General features: G+C 35.6%; 1 protein-coding gene across 1 annotated transcript; it reads left to right on the top strand.

Moving 5' to 3' along the window:
* Nucleotides 1–12,042: 12,042 nt before the first annotated feature.
* LOC110857760 lies at nt 12,043–15,439 on the top strand. The gene is made up of 8 exons (XM_022106372.2): nt 12,043–12,127; nt 12,256–12,413; nt 12,490–12,608; nt 14,318–14,375; nt 14,470–14,588; nt 14,883–14,940; nt 15,029–15,141; nt 15,228–15,439. Exons 1-8 carry the CDS (start codon nt 12,095–12,097, stop codon nt 15,233–15,235), a joined length of 666 nt encoding a protein of 221 aa, XP_021962064.1. The 5' UTR covers nt 12,043–12,094; the 3' UTR covers nt 15,236–15,439.
* Nucleotides 15,440–16,543: the final 1,104 nt, after the last annotated feature.

Genomic DNA, 16,543 nt, shown 5'->3' with positions numbered 1-16,543 from the left:
TAGAAAATTGTTGCGTCTTTGGACAAAGGGAAGTAATTGTCCGCATAAATTATCCCAGAATATTATAAACCGTATTTCAGCAAATTTTCTTAGTTTCAAAGCGTATTTACCAAAACATTTTCAACGCCGCCCCAGAGTTCTGGCGGAGATTGACAATTTCAAGGCAACAGAGTTTAGGACTATAATGCTTTATACATTTTACCCAGCATTTTTAACTATTATCCCCCTTCGTTATTTTAAGCATTTTTTACTGCTACATTGCGCAATGTTCATACTTTTGTCTAAAAAGGCTGATGACAAAGAGTGGAATCATTTTGCTCATTCTCTTCTTGTTAGATTTATAGAACAGGGAAAACAAATTTATGGATTGGAATTTTGTGTTTTCAATGTACATGGGTTACTCCATTTATGCGATGATGCACTTAATTTTGGTGCCTTAGACAATGTAAGTGCTTTCCCATTTGAAAGTTTTATGCAAAAAATTAAGAAAATGAAACGGTCGAATAATAATTATTTGACCCAAGTTTCTAACAGGATTTTAGAAATGGAAAGACTTGAAATAGTTGACAGTCCTACTCCGGTTATGATGACATTTTCGGAAAAAAATAGTGATAATTGTTTAGCTTTGAAATCTGGAGAAATAGTCATTGTTTACAAAATTCTACAGAATAATAATAATGAATACTGTGTACTTTGTCGCAAGTTTAATGTTAAACGAAACTTAGAGCACTATCCATTTGAAAGCAGTAAGATAGGAATATTTATGGTTGGCAATGAATCACAAGAAATTAGATTAAAATTTTCATTGTCAGATATTTTATGCAAATGTATTTTGTTTCCTTGTAATGAAATGTATGTATGTATACCCTTAATGCATTCAATAAATTAATATTTTAAAAAAAGTAGAAATTAAAATCATTTCTGAAATTATTCGGGTAAGCGGTGGCTGAGACGCGGACAAAAGGTGGCAGAAAGTCGGGGTTGCGGAGGCTAAGTTACGGTTAAAAGTAGGGTCCCGACTACGGACCGCTTTCCGGTGTGGCTTCTAGGCCGCTTCGGCCATGGGTGCAAAATATACTTGCGGCCGAAATCGACAGCCAACTGCTACCCGAAGGCGGTTAGAATTTGCATGGTACACCGGGCCGCTATTGTTGATAATTAGCTGCTCAAAAATATGCATTTAAAATTGATCGATATGGATAAGCCAATTTTGCCTGATGATTAGCATGTGTTCTTATGGAATTTACACTATTTGTGGCATCCAGCCATTCTCAAGCTACCAAAATGTTTGATGTCGGCTCGAGTACAACGACAACGGGATGGTCTACAATATCGTCGACCAGAATTTCGAAATTCGTCCTAGTTGCTGAGATTTAATTAAAAATGTAGGGTTGTGACGTCACTGTTATGACGTAGGCGGCGCGTCATGGAAGCTTGCGTTAAGGAAGAGATAACTGATAATTCCTAATTTTTGGCTTGATTTTTTTATATAATTCGTTAAGAAATCCCGATGTAGTTTGAAAAACGTTCCATTGCAAGTCAAAAAGTTTGGTTTCAGAAACAACTAGTGACATTCCCAAAACAAACTATGGCATGCATTACTTGCGTATAGCATTATCTCAAACTACATATCAACCCAAGTGAGCAAATAATTAATTAAATCGAATTTATTCTGAAGTTTGGTTAGCTTTTAACTTAATTCTCATAACGGGTAGCGGGTACGGGTAGTTGTGCTGCGGGTAGCGGGTCGGGTAACGGGTAGCATTTTCGCTACCCGCGGCAACCCTAGTACATATGTATTTAATTAAACATTTACTTATCCCCCGTCATGTCGTGACTATTTCTTACATATTAGTCACTATTTATCTAGACGTACATATGTACATACACTCAAAATAAGGTAGTAATGAATCATTGTGCAACCGATAGATGTGCAGGAATTTTTCCAACAAATAGTGCAATATATCTTGATATAATTTACACTTCAAATCAAATTACATCTTATCAAAAAACTAAGAATTCTGAAACATTAATTTTGTGGTGAAGCTTATGAAGCTGGAGATCTTATAAGGCAGATTTTATACTTATTAAATATTACTAATCATCATTATAACGGGGTTGACCCCTGTCAATTTTATAATAAAATTCCCGTGCCGAATCACTGTAATGCTAAATTTAGCTAGTGACAATTAAACTTTAGTTAGGGACACCCCGCGGGGACAGAATTTAAAATAACAGCAAATAAGTAAATCCCGAATTATTTCATTGAAATTTAGAATTTTTATATGTACATAATTCCAGCCTATACGATAGACTAAAATTCACGAATTCACGAAGATGTATGTACCAGGAAATTTATGCACCATAAAAATATAATTTAGTAAAATATTAAGTTAACAATAAATTAATACTGCTCAATATAAGATCTACAGCTTCAACAGACATCATACGGGATGCCACCACAAAATTAATGTTTCAAATTTTAGTTTTTGAGGAGATGTAATTTGATTTTATGTTTAAATTATATCAAGATATATTGCACCATTTGTTGGAAAAATTCCTGCATATTTATCGGTTGCACATTTATCGTTTGCACATTTATCGGGCTGCACATTTGTCAGGTTGCACATTTATCGTTTGCACAAATGTCTTTGCACATTTGTCGTTTGCACATTTGTCTTTGCACATTTGTCGGGCCACCCTACAGCACACATACATACATAAGTAAAAAGATACAGCGTCTGGCTCAAAGTTATTACTACGTAAATACCAGCACGAAATAACAAACGATATGATTTTATACTAGATTTTTTTCAGGATACTAAATATCTAAAAGTGTTAATCTATATAACTTCCTTCATCACTTCCAACAATTTATTTCTCTAATAGCAACATATTGATCAACCGGTCCACACAAAACTGCCAAATAATGAATGATGTCAGCTCATCAAAAAATTTCCCCTCTCCCATCCCCACCTTCAGTGGGGGACACGACTTTAAAAACTTCTTAAACCAGGCACTCTTCAACCTCAAGGTTTTCATGTTCTCAAAGAACTTGACCGACACGACGTACGGCTTACTCTGAGAATGCAGAGTTACATGGATTATCAAAAAGAAATCTAGTCCAATCAAGAAGAAGAATGATGCCACGCCAAAACTGATGTTTTCCAGAGATGCTATGATAACGTAGAGGGAAATTGTCTGGGAAATGATGACCTTCAAGACGACGAGGTTCACCAAAGGTTTCCTCATGACGGAGTTGGTCAAGTTTTGAAATACTTGTGCGACACGGAAATCCGTTAATCCGTGACTTTTTGTAAATTCAAAGTCGGAATGATACAGTTTCCTAAGCAATTTTTCATTTAATAATTTTAATACCTATACAAAGATGTTTAGAAATTAAACATTTAGTAAGTTATAGGAGTCGATGACGTTTCGCTAAAAGCGTCAATCAGCATATTTGTAAACATTTCCTGCCACTTGGAACTTATGTGAAAATTCTGAACGACAAGTCTCTAGACCAGGTTGTACCTATTTAATTTAAAGAAATATGCAATGCAGGTTATGCAGTTTTTTTTGCAGAAAAGGTCTCAACGAAGAATCCTTCAGAAGAACAAAAACTCATCTAGCAAGACTTATCTTAATTAAATAGCCGATCTACGTATTAACTTATACCGATTATTACTACGGATTTGCCGTCCAGAAGTTTTAAGTAAATTTCCAGGGACGAGCAATGAATAAAAAACGAGTTGATTTTGGCGATAAGTCAAGTCCTGCATTTGGCAGAAAATCTCACCTTTCTAACACTTTGATCCACAGTTCTACCATGACGGCAGGGTAAAGTAGGACTCTGCTAACCACTGTAACAAACACAGCCACCATAGAATACCAGACGTACCCCTGTACAAAGCCATGCATTAATGAGACATATCCAAAAACCAGCTCTTTGGTCATTCCATCCATTTCTGCAGTCGAGAAGGAAGGTGTTTGCGATTGAGAGGGGGCATGCAAGGTCGCACTGCTCCTAGCCCCGTCATGAGTATGGGAACTACTATTAGTGCCATTTTCGTTGCATCGAGATTAGCAAGGATGCCGATTTCTCTATAGTTTGATGCCCCTGAATTTAACAAAATTCAGTATTCAATTGAAAATCGCATACCTACATAAATATGTATGTACACCCTTAGAAATGGGGTTAGGATTATAACCAAAAAGTAAACGTATGTGGTGACTCTACCGCCGTGGTAATGAATTTGTCACTAACTGGTTATAATTTTATTAGCTCTGGTGACAATTTAGTACCAAACTGGTGAAACTTCATAATTACATAGTCGGTAACAATTGTAACCACTCGATGATAAATTTGTAACCACGGCGATAGAGTCAGATACGTTTACTTTTTGATTATAATCGTGACCCCATTTCTAAGAGTTTATTACAATCTCACCAAGCGGTATTCATATATGTTTCTACTAAAATGATATTAACAAGTAAAACGCGGCGTAGTAATAACTCGGTGTTAAAGTTTTACCATGTCGGTGGACAATTGTTACGATACGGCGAATTTACATAAATAGTTTTGATACCAATCGGTCGCAGATTTAATAACGTAGAAAGCAATGTCTGCGAGATTATATCAGATTTCTAAGAGTAGTCTTACCCCTGTCAATGCATTTCTTCTCAATCCAAACACAAGTTTTCAGCACTTGCAGAAATTCCCCTTTTCGAAAATGGAGACAAATCTGCATACAAAATATCATAACGTACGCGGTGAGAAAATAGAACGCAATCACTTTCTGCCAAACGGGCAGGGTTTTGGTTCCGTTTGAATTGTAAATATTTTTGTAAAACCAGAACGCAAACAGGACATTGATAGCCAGCCAGATGAAAATAGTGCAAAAATAGACAACCCAGTGTTTGATTTTCTTCATGGGAAAGAAATTCGTGTCGTACTCACTCTTTCCAATTTCTGAAGTTAACGGAATTGAAAATGACCTTAAAGACCTCTCAATGATCCAGGTCATAATTGGGATGTATGAAGTTTCAGAGTGTGAAAACGGGCAGGCAAGTCTTCTCAGGAAATTATCCATTTTTTAAAGTTATAGCACTAAAGTGAGATCTTTGGTATGGAGTAGGAAAGAAAGTTCTCGCCTACCTCGTACAAAAAGCAGAGCTTAAATAAGAAGAAAGCACACACTTAAAAATAATGTTACCCTTTTTGAAAAGTAAATACAGTCTGAATTCTGCACTCAAAGAAATCATAGTATTTATCAACCTCTGTTCATGCATATGTACATATACGGTTCTACCAAAGTCGTAGTGATAAGTGACTTCAAGTAGCGAAAGCTCGGTATTTAAATTATACCATATCCCTCTCATAATCTTACGGACCGCTATATTTTTAATACCAAGAGGTAGCAACTTTAATACAGAGAAATCAGTACCAGATTTCTAACAGTGCACATTACTAATGTCAAAATAAATCCAGACGAAACTTTTCTCTTTTCCCAGCTAACGTTACTTTTGATTTTATATATCTTACTTAATAAATATATCTGTAAGAAATATAGAATTGAGGATGCATTAACTTTTCAATATTTTTGAGAGTGCAACCAAATTAAAGAGATTTTAAATGCGTCATTGCAGATACAAAAATATGCACGCACAGTGGCCTGTCTGGCCCGTAATTTTAGTACTTTGCTGAAACGGACGGTTATTAAAATTGCTTAACACGGGCCTCTGATGATAACACATTCCGTAACAATTTTATGGGACAGGTATCCATTAGGCCGTTATGTATATGTAGCATTCTTTCAGGTAAAAAATTATGGCTTGACGACCGCTCAATACTTGACTACCTTTCATTTTAAAGGGAGCATGAAAATATAACAGGAAAACAGCTTTGTTTTAATACCTGACAATCATTTTTCGAACGTACAGCAAAATTATGACACCTTGTGTTGCAAATAATATTTATGAATGTCTTACATAAGTCGTAAACAATGTCATTTATTACAGACCACGAATTAAAGTCTATATATGAATTACATACATACGTAGAAACTATTTATATATGGAAAATGCACTCTTAGAAATGCACTACTAAAATAATACTAAGTATTCATTCAAAGACAGGACAAATTATGCAAGCCATAAATACATACAACAATGAACTTATCCCAAAGCTGGTGTAAACTGTCAAATACAACTATCGTGCTTCCATCAGCGTATGGATGCAATAATTGTATATCGAATCCATAACATTTAATTGGGCAATTATCCAAGAAATTTTGTGCACCTTTACCCCACGAATAAAATTTATGGATATTGGATAAGTGCATAATCAACATGTTGATTAGCATACATATGTAAATCAAACTCGCATTTTATTGTGATATGCTTAATCTCAGTCGGATTTAGGTCATCATCGTCACACCCAAGTCGCGATGACGATCAGACTACAAAATTGATAATGCATACGGAGAAAATGTGCATGTTATATAATCCTCATTGTAAAGAACACTAATATGCATGTTATGAGATTCAAGTGTTTCTAAGAATTCGTAATTAAATTTATACGTCAGAAATCGTTCCAACTATTTAAAAGCTCATCAAAGCAAGAATTGGGGAATCTCATTGTAATAAATCAAATCAAAATCAAATCATCAATAAATGAACGCTAAGCTCTTTACAACTCTTGGAATCATTTAAATGCAACGGGATTCGAGTTTAATTTCATCAGTTTGGTGGACTCTAGGCAAGGACTACCTGCAGATATATTGGCAAGATGGGGTCACATTTTTATAGAAGTGCACTTTTGGTAAGTTTTTTGCCATATTGTAATAAATTCTAACCTTTCATTTGATAAAAATATGCTTGCTCAGTAAGCATACTTAAGAATTCCAAGTTTACATTAATATATTTAAATATTTACCTAGGTACATATGTTAGAATTTCGCATTCATCTTTCACTTCCTTACATACATTTTTAAATATCCTATCAACAACCTTGTGTTAATTGTCATCCTGCGGTCTGCATATGTGACTTCACCTAATGGTGATATTGTTTTAACTGCATGGTCAAAAATTTTATCCGCATGGTGATAAATTATCACTGGCTGTTGTTAATTTTATAAATCTGCATACCGTTCGGTGATGATTAACACCGGGTTATTAAGAGTGTACACATGCACACTGTTCTGTTAACTGTATTTGCAGAGAGCAAATCACCACAATTTTACCTGCATAAATATGAAAAAATTTATTTTAATGCATCATGTTATAATATAATTACTACTATTTTATTATATTACAATACTACAATTACCTAGTAGAAAATTACTCGGTGATGCATTACAGTTAACCCATACAATTTTACATTGACTAAAATTTATCTAATGAATTTAGGCCTTCATGCTGGCAATTGTTCTCGTCGATGATTCTTTGGCAACCACGGGCCCACTTTCAAGTGGAACTACAGCCTTCGTATGCACCGTTGAAGGGACATTTCCTCACCCTGCCGGCTGCACGCAGTATATAAACTGCCGCGTGATTGGAGGAATAATGCGCGTATATGAATACACCTGTCCTGCAGGGTCGTATTTTGATAAAGTCAGGAAGCTGTGCACGCAAGGGACTTGTTAAAAGCTACCAATATGTATAAATATGGTTTTGCTGATGCAAATTTAATGCAATTTGAATAATAAATGCGGTAAATATGATTGCAATATATTTCTTGAAAGAGAATTTGTTAGCTTACTTACATAAACTAAATTATGGTAACAGTAATCATTAATATATTTAACCGAGCTTATGCATCCTGCCCCTGTAATCGTTTACTCCAAGCTCAGCACTTTCAATAGCGCGTGTATGTAATATAGTAAATACATAACATTTAATTGCATAATTGCCAAACAAATTGATGAGTAGAAGGGAAATTCACCGAGTAACCCACCAACCTACTTTATGGCTGGATGCGTCAACCAAATTATAAAAAGTGAAGCTTGCCTTGTATTGTGGGGTGTGCGGAAGACTCCAGCCCACGGACCCCAGCCCGTGGGAGTCCAGCCCACCATTTCCAGCCCGTGATTAACTCCAGCCCGTGATTTCCAGCCCACCAACTCCAGCCCTTAATTATCTCCAGCCGTAATTATTTCCAGCCCATAAATATCTCCAGCCAGTTTATAAAAACCTATCCGTACAGCTTTGCTTAGCTCGAACCAGGATTTCTTAGAAAACTCAAGTTTCTTAAAATTTTCTTTCCAAAAATTTTGAAATTCAACCCTCCTATATTCTAATTTGCAATTTATTTTTCGACTCCATACTAAACTTGAGCTGAATGTATAAACTCTTAGAAATCGGTGTTGGTCACCCGTTAGTACCTCTGGTTACTTTTTCTTCACTCTTAGAAACTTGGTATTGAAAAAAACCTAACGGTATTGATACGTGACTCTACCGCCTTGGTATTAAACGGTTATACCATATTGGTATAGAACCGGTATTGAAATTATACCTTATGGTAATAATTTTAATACTAATTGGTATTAAATTTTTTACCACGTAGTATTAACTCAATACTGGATCAATACCACGCGGTAGAGTCACGTATCAATACCAACGGTTATTGATTTTTTTAAGAGTGTTCATATTTTAATTCATATTATTTCATGAGAATCCACTATCACCCTGCCGAATTTCAACTTCTTACGACGATTTATAAAAATCGGTATGGGTCACCCGCTAGGGTCGCTCAAGACAAAAATTTTACCAATTTCACTTCATATTCCTTTATTAGGGGTCAACAGCAGCAATTTCAGCTCGATTGGATTTTCTCTCCATATGTACATAATGACTGCGCTTTTTGCACTATAACCCAAAACGGGGTACATGGGTGTGGCTCCCTTGATGACGACTCGGTTTTTCAGCTTTAATTTAATTCAAAATGTAAGTTTGATTTTCGTATAATTGTCCCTCTTTTAATTATCCCTTATGAACCATTATACCAATTTGTTTTATGTCAAAAAAAAGATACCATATTGCATTATCCCTAATAAATTATGCAATTCGACCTACAACCGGTGGCACAAAGACTAAGCATACTGGAAGCCCCGTTTTGATATTCATTTATGTATTGGGGCAGGAGATATTTATGGGCTGGAAATAATTACGGCTGGAGATAATTAAGGGCTGGAGTTGGTGGGCTGGAAATCACGGGCTGGAGTTAATCACGGGCTGGAAATGGTGGGCTGGACTCCCACGGGCTGGGGTCCGTGGGCTGGAAAAATCCGCAAATCGTATTGTGGGACATTCAATTTCGCTCGGATTAACTCATCATCATCACATCCAAGCATAGAGTTATATAGTATAAGGAGAGGCACCAGCATTGCTCTTTGTTGAGTGAAAGTCCAAGTCACGTGATGTTTACATTTTGACTAAAAAGTAAACAATCCCACTAGCCATCTTACAAAAAAGAAGATAATTAATGATTTTTATGAGTTTCATTACTTCTGGGTTAATGGCTCTACGGCATACAATTTTAGATCACGCAATACATTTACATAGGTTGGCCTGGTAGGCCCTGCATCCAAGTCACGATGTGGATCAAGCTGTAAAAGTGATATAAGAATACCGCAAGGGTGGATGTACTATCTTCTTACGTAAGTGGGTCACCTCATTTGCATAAATGTCACTATGCCCATTTTCCCCGATACGGGGTTTCCATGCTAATTAAACTCAATGTCTCTCCCGAATGCGTTAAAACAGGGAAGTGTAATTTTTAACAATCCGATAGTCTCAATAGCACTAACTGGGTCATACTTTTATTGCATGTCACACACACACATAGTCCAATCAGATTTTCCCCTAACACTAGTCGTCAGCTGAATCCCTTGCAACTGGATTTGAGTGAATCGGATCCGATTTTTTTGATAAATCGGATCTAAAATTTTTGGGTGAAATGAATTTGGATGGATTAGATCTCAAAAAATGATGCTCCAGCTCACCCCTAGTTTATGTAATCAAATCGCCGAAAAATGTACATACAAAAAAATATTTTTTCAATTCTTTTTAAATTGCTTGAAACTTAATTTATTTGAACACTTACTTACATTTGCATCAACATTTACATATGCTCTGTTGTTCATTTCGATGATCGAAATTATTTATGCATTGGCAAAATCGGCGAAATACGCAACAACATATTGGCAAGTATATGCATCAAAAACTGGAAATCTGTGAAATGTGTGAAAAAATTTTATTTTCATTATCTTGGTCATTATTACGTGTATCACTTGCAGGGTTGGCCAAGATACTTTGTTTCAAAAATACAAGATACAAGATACAAAATATTTGAACGAAACCTTAAGATACAAGATACTAAATACAAATAATTAGAGTTACACAAGATACAAGATACAAGATAGATTTTATCTGCTGTGATCCCAGATACAAGATACAAGATATTTATTTGAAATAATTTTTTCAAGATACAAGATAAATTATTCGGAGCTTGCAAAAAACATGAAATAACGAAGCACCACTTGATTTTTTGTATTGTAGCCGAGTAACTTGTTAATAATGATAGTATAGACTCGTAACTTGCATTGTAATTTATAATGCAAGTCCTCACCCTCTGTTTACAATTTATAAACAAATATGAGGATTTCATCTGTGGTGACCCATACTGATTTTTTTAAATTATTCTATGGAGCTGAAATAATTCTTACCAGTATATTCAGTTGAAATTAGGAATATCTGTAATTGCTCTAATGGTGGTACAAATTAGGAATATAATGAAAATTACAAAATTTGACCACGTGCGAGGGTTTATTTACTGTGGATAAATAAATATTACGACGTTATATAACAGAACCTTGCATCCGAGGTTTTTAAATCTTCATAATTCCAAGTTTTAATACTACCAAATATGCAAGTTTCCCGGTTTTTCACTAAAAAAAAGTATCTTGTATCTTGACTAGTATTTCAAATAAAATATGGTTGAAATAAATTCTCCAGATACAAGATACAAGATACAAAATACTTTTGCGAAACGTTCAGATACAAGATAAAAGATAAGATAAACTCCGTTACACAAGATACAAGATAAAAGATATATCTTGTATCTTGTATCTGATATCTTGTATCTTGTTAAATTGTCTTGGCCAACCCTGATCACTTGTTCATATAAATCAGTATAATAAACCTTCAATTCAATTCAATTCGTGGGAAATGTGCCTGACCAATTGAAGCAAGATCCGAAACTTTCAACTGAATCCGATTGTTATTGAAAAAGTTGCAAATGCATAGCCAGACTCTGCTAATTATCCGACAAGTTTATGAATATGGATCAAATGCGCCAATCACCCCACAATATAAATCATCTGCGGATTAAGCAATTTTCAACAACAAATGTTTGTATGGGTTGTTGAATTTGACTTGAATTAGGGCAATGATCGTCACACTTAAGTAACGTACGGAGTAGACCACAAAGGTAATATAACAGTGCCGACAAATATGTATGAATTCAATAAACATAAAACAACTTAGGCACTGCAAGAGACCCAGGTGTTACCAAAGAACTCATAATTGACAATGGGGGCGCAAGCCATGTTCAGCCCGATTATTTTATGACCAGCTTCGTCTGAAAGACCAGGTTTTAAGAAACCACATTTAGTGCAGCACTTTCACGGAGGCGAAAATTTCAGTATTTAATGGGCACTGGAGGGTGGCGAAAACGCTCGATTTTCCAGTGACATACATATGTGCCTTGCGGTATAAGTCTAGCAAACTTGCGGAATACACTAATTCCTGAAATTTTTGAATCTGCGCAAGTGTTACATCAAATGTTCTTATTAAGAGTTGGTCCTTCAAGCCAAGTTGCCAAAAAATAATCAGGGCTAAACCTGGTTTGCGTCCCCATTGGCAGTACATACATATGTACGTCAGAACTGATTCCGACAGAAAGCTCCTCAATAAATGAGCATTAAGCTTTTTATAGCTCTTTGCAAATATTTAAATGGAACAGAATTCGAGCTTAATTTCATTCGTTTGGTGGACACGACGCAGTAGCAGCATATTTACACTTGGTATACGTTAGATGGAGTCACACGTTTATAGAAGGGCAGTTTTTGTAAGTTTTGTTTTTATAAATTTTTGCACAAAAATTTGTTAAAACTATTCGAAATGTTTAAATAAATTGTAATTTATTGTAATAATATGTGTACATAATAATATTCTAAATTCATATCACGAATTTAGGCCTTCCTTCTAGCCACAGTTTACGTCTATGAGACGTTGGCAAACAGCATAAAGCGTGATCCAGCTCTAACTCAAGTACTTGAAGTTCAATCTAACGCCACCATATTGGCTCCAATTGTGTGCAACGATGAGAAACCATTTCCAGATCCTGCTGACACGTAGGCACAGATTTACGTTGACTCTAAAGCATAATTTTATATATATTGATGTAAGCTACTCAAATTCTGCCGACAGAACTGGAACCTGGTATTATCAGTGCTTTTGGTCTGAGCAGGACTACATTTGGGGGGTATTTCATCTGCAATGTCCAGATGGAGGTTATTTCGATAAGGACCACCTTATCTGCCTGGAAAGTATGGGTCACGTTTTTTAAATAGTTTTAAATAATTTACCTGTACCTAGTAGTCGCTAAAGTTCTGTTATAAGAGCAACTCGCTGTAGCGAACCCAGTTTATCAAATTTCGAAAAACTAATTAAATCACTGAAAAGCCTATGAAATTCTGTATACGAAACATGATTCACTTTTTGAAGTGTCAATCTTATAAGGCCAGAAAAGCCAGGAGTCTAGGTACCCACCACTTGATCGAAGTACGCACGCGTTCCCGGGAAGATTGGCCCCATATCCTGACGACAGAATTTTTTATGAATTCCAAACTTGTGTGGGGTTTAGCACATACATACATCCAGCTAAAGTTTGAATAATGTATCATAGTCCAGCTGGTTTAGGTTCGGCAACAGTGAATTTTTTCCTTGATCCGAAATGGAGTCAGGAATTGAGGATTTTAATTTAACCACCAAAGTACTATCTTGGCCTCATGAACAGGACCTGAGCCCTTGCTGAATGTTACGTCGCTATTTTTGAATAGGTAATAGTTCAGTGGTTCCACAATTCGCTAGAGAACTTGGAAAAATAATTCTTGACACAAATTTTCATCCCCTTGCTAAGAAAAATCACTTTTTCGACCCGATCCAAGTTAAGTCCAATAGAAAAATCATAAAAACAGGATGGTGGGCCCCATCAAAATTTTTGAAACTTTTATGAATAGCCTAGACCGGTGGGGTGCAAATATGGTATTTTTGCTATTTTATTTAGCATCACCCATAAAGGTGGGCACATTTTTTAAAAATATCGGTTTCCATTTTTCAAGCGCGTACCGCATGATCAGCGCCCAGGCTCAGATGGGTCTGTTTTCACTTGGCGTGTAGCTAACAAGTAGTTCCCAAATCTTAAAGACATAAGTCTAAGGTTTACCTTAAGGGCCAGGGACTTACTTTTACTTGATCCGTTCATTTGCGAGGGAAATTTTCTTGGGGCTCGGCATGGATTCGGGCGAATCCAGTTTTTTTCGCCTTCATGAATTTTGGTGACCTTTTTAACCGTTCACTTCCACTTCTTCTACGGTCTTCGACACTGCCAGTGTCACGGCACCATTTTATGCTACGGTCGACCACTTTGCAATCAATCCAGATTTTTATTGTGGAATTAGAAAATGTCGAATTTTTTTGTTCGCTCAAATGTTGCTGAAAAATTTCAACACGCCACGTTTGCCCATCTCTCATTTTTTCACCTGGGGTCACAAAGTTTTCGAAACATGGTTTCTGACGGTAAATTGCATGGCGATTTCAATAAAAAATAGTACAACCTTCTATAAAATTGTTTTGCCTGCTTAATATACCCGGGAAATCTTATAACAGAACTTATGCCATTACCATGTACAACAACCATTTTTGATTTCCTGTAACTTTTCAAAATTTTTTGTACTGAGTTCTTGCAGGAGACTAAGAAATATGTGCCATCTAAAAGCTCATTCAGTGTACCCCTAATTATAAATAGGGATTTGTCGGCTAGATGGCGCTTGTTCCTATCAACTCTTGCACTCCTACAAAATATTATACCTGCAGGAAGTAAATAATTTCATGCAGGAAATTCTTACAAGCGTTTTTTTCATGGGAGGCGTTAACATAAGTAATCAGTTTTGTAAACTGATAACTGTTAACACGTGAATAAAGGTATAAATCTAATTAAATCAAACATTAAATAATTGGTACACACGTTTTAAAGGGCCAACAGTTCCAATCGTTTGTAAGGATGAGAACCCATTTGCAGATCCTGCCGACACGTATGTGTATACCTATTTACACTAACCTTACATTTAAGCATAAGCATAATTCCACATAAAATATTTATATACACCATTCGAATTTTGTCGACAGAACTGGAACCTGGTATTATCAGTGCTTTTGGTTTGAGGAGGGGTACTATTGGTGGGTATCGCATGAGCAATGTCCACCTGGGGGTTATTTCGATAAGGAGATGCTTGCCTGTGTGGAAAGTAAGGGTCACGTTTTTTAAATAATTTTGAAAAATTTATCTGTTGTAATGAATCTGTACAACCGATATTTTTTGCCATGCACTGCACGACAATGTAAGAAATAGGTACCATCTAACTGCTCATCCAGCGTAGTACCCCTAATTATAGGGATTTGTCGGCTAGATAGCGTTTCTTCCTTGCACTCCTCTAAAATTATGCAAGAAATATGTAAATAATCTCGCGTAGGAAATTCTTGCAATAGTTTTGTTCATGAGAGGCGCTAACAACGTTTAATAATTGCTATATATTTTAAAGGGCCAACAGTACCAATCGTTTGTAAGGATGAGAACCCATTTGCAGATCCTGCTGACCCGTATGTTCATACTTATTTACGCTTACTTTACATTTAAGCATAATTCCACATAAAATATTTATATAAACCATTCGAATTGTGCCGACAGAACTGGAACCTGGTATTATCAGTGTTTTTGGATTGAGTACTATTGGTTCGCAATGCATGGACAATGTCCCCCTGGGGGTTATTTTGACTCGGTACTCTGTGTGTGTATTGCAAGTAAGGCTTATCTAAGATATTTATAATTTTGAAGTTAAATGTTGCACTTTATAACAATCAGTGCTTGATTTCTTGCATCTTTTTAGCAATTTGAGGATGGCATTTCAAAAAATTGTAAGAAGCTTAGGACATATGTTTAACACCTATGTAGCAGCCGCCCCTTGCGAAACATTTACTTATAATGATTTTTTGCTGACAATTATTTTTTGAATATCTTTCAATCGTTTACAAAATTATGTGTAATAAAAACATAATATCATGCAAAAATATCTCGCATGCCATTTTTTACGGAAAAGAATAATAACAACAATTTGTACACATCTTTGTATACATCTTTTTTAATTGTCAACAGACTACGCGTGCACCATTAATGTCCATAAACGAACGAATATGCAACCATGAAGATTATGCCAAACATTATATATAGATGCATCAACCTTTCTGGTTCAATGACAACTTTTATCATTGTTTGTCTAATAAACAGTTTCTTTGACGCTGTAAAATTGCACTTGTCCTGCATCTATAGTATCAACAATAATCCGAAATATTACAAGCTTTGTATCCATGGTTGAAGGGACTTTTGCGGACCCTGTCGGCTGTACGAAATACATAACGTGCCTCATGATTGTTGTTGTTGTTGTTAATCCTTTATTCACGTGTCAACAGACATCAATTCATTACAAATTGGTTTACACACCATGACACAAGTAGCATATATATATAATTTATAAGCATCTAAACTAACCTATTTAATTAAATCAGGCAACTAATTAAATCATGAAAATCATTCATATTTCATGCATTTGTCCTTTGATTTATAATAAAGTCGCGATATAAATTAACAAATTGGGTGTAGGAGACATTAAAATCCCGAGACCGTGGCAGGGTGTTCCATAATTTTGTAGCTCTATAAGTAATTTTATTAAGAGCCAATGTCGTGCGAACCCTAGTAATAGGAAGAAGTGGCCAAGATCGCTGACCGGAAGTTGAGCTTTGTAAATGCTTAAGATTACAAAAAGCATACTTAAATAGATACATGTCTCGTCTCTCCATAACGGACAGAAGGTCAAACTTAGTTAATAGCTCATTATAATTTATGCTATGATTGGAGGAGCAATGCGTTTATATGAATACACTTGTCCAGCAGGATCGTATTTTGATAAAGTCAAGAAAATATGTATTCAAGATTCAAGGGACATGTAGTGACTTTGGCTGCACAAATTTGATGGAAATAAAAAAATAAAAAATGAAATTGTGCAACATGCTTAACTGGATTTTGATCTCTATTTGATTATATTTTATATCATCTCATTATTATCGTTTCAGCACACGAAATTATTTTTCTTATGCTCGTACACACAAAAATCCTCCTCCAAAAGAATCCAATTTTTCTTGGATTTTA

This window comes from Folsomia candida, unplaced genomic scaffold (assembly GCF_002217175.1).
Source record: "Folsomia candida strain VU population unplaced genomic scaffold, ASM221717v1 Fcan01_Sc019, whole genome shotgun sequence".
NCBI classification, from domain to species: domain Eukaryota; kingdom Metazoa; phylum Arthropoda; class Collembola; order Entomobryomorpha; family Isotomidae; genus Folsomia; species Folsomia candida.
Note: the sequence above shows the minus strand (reverse complement) of the source record. Positions and strands in the feature narration are given on the sequence as shown.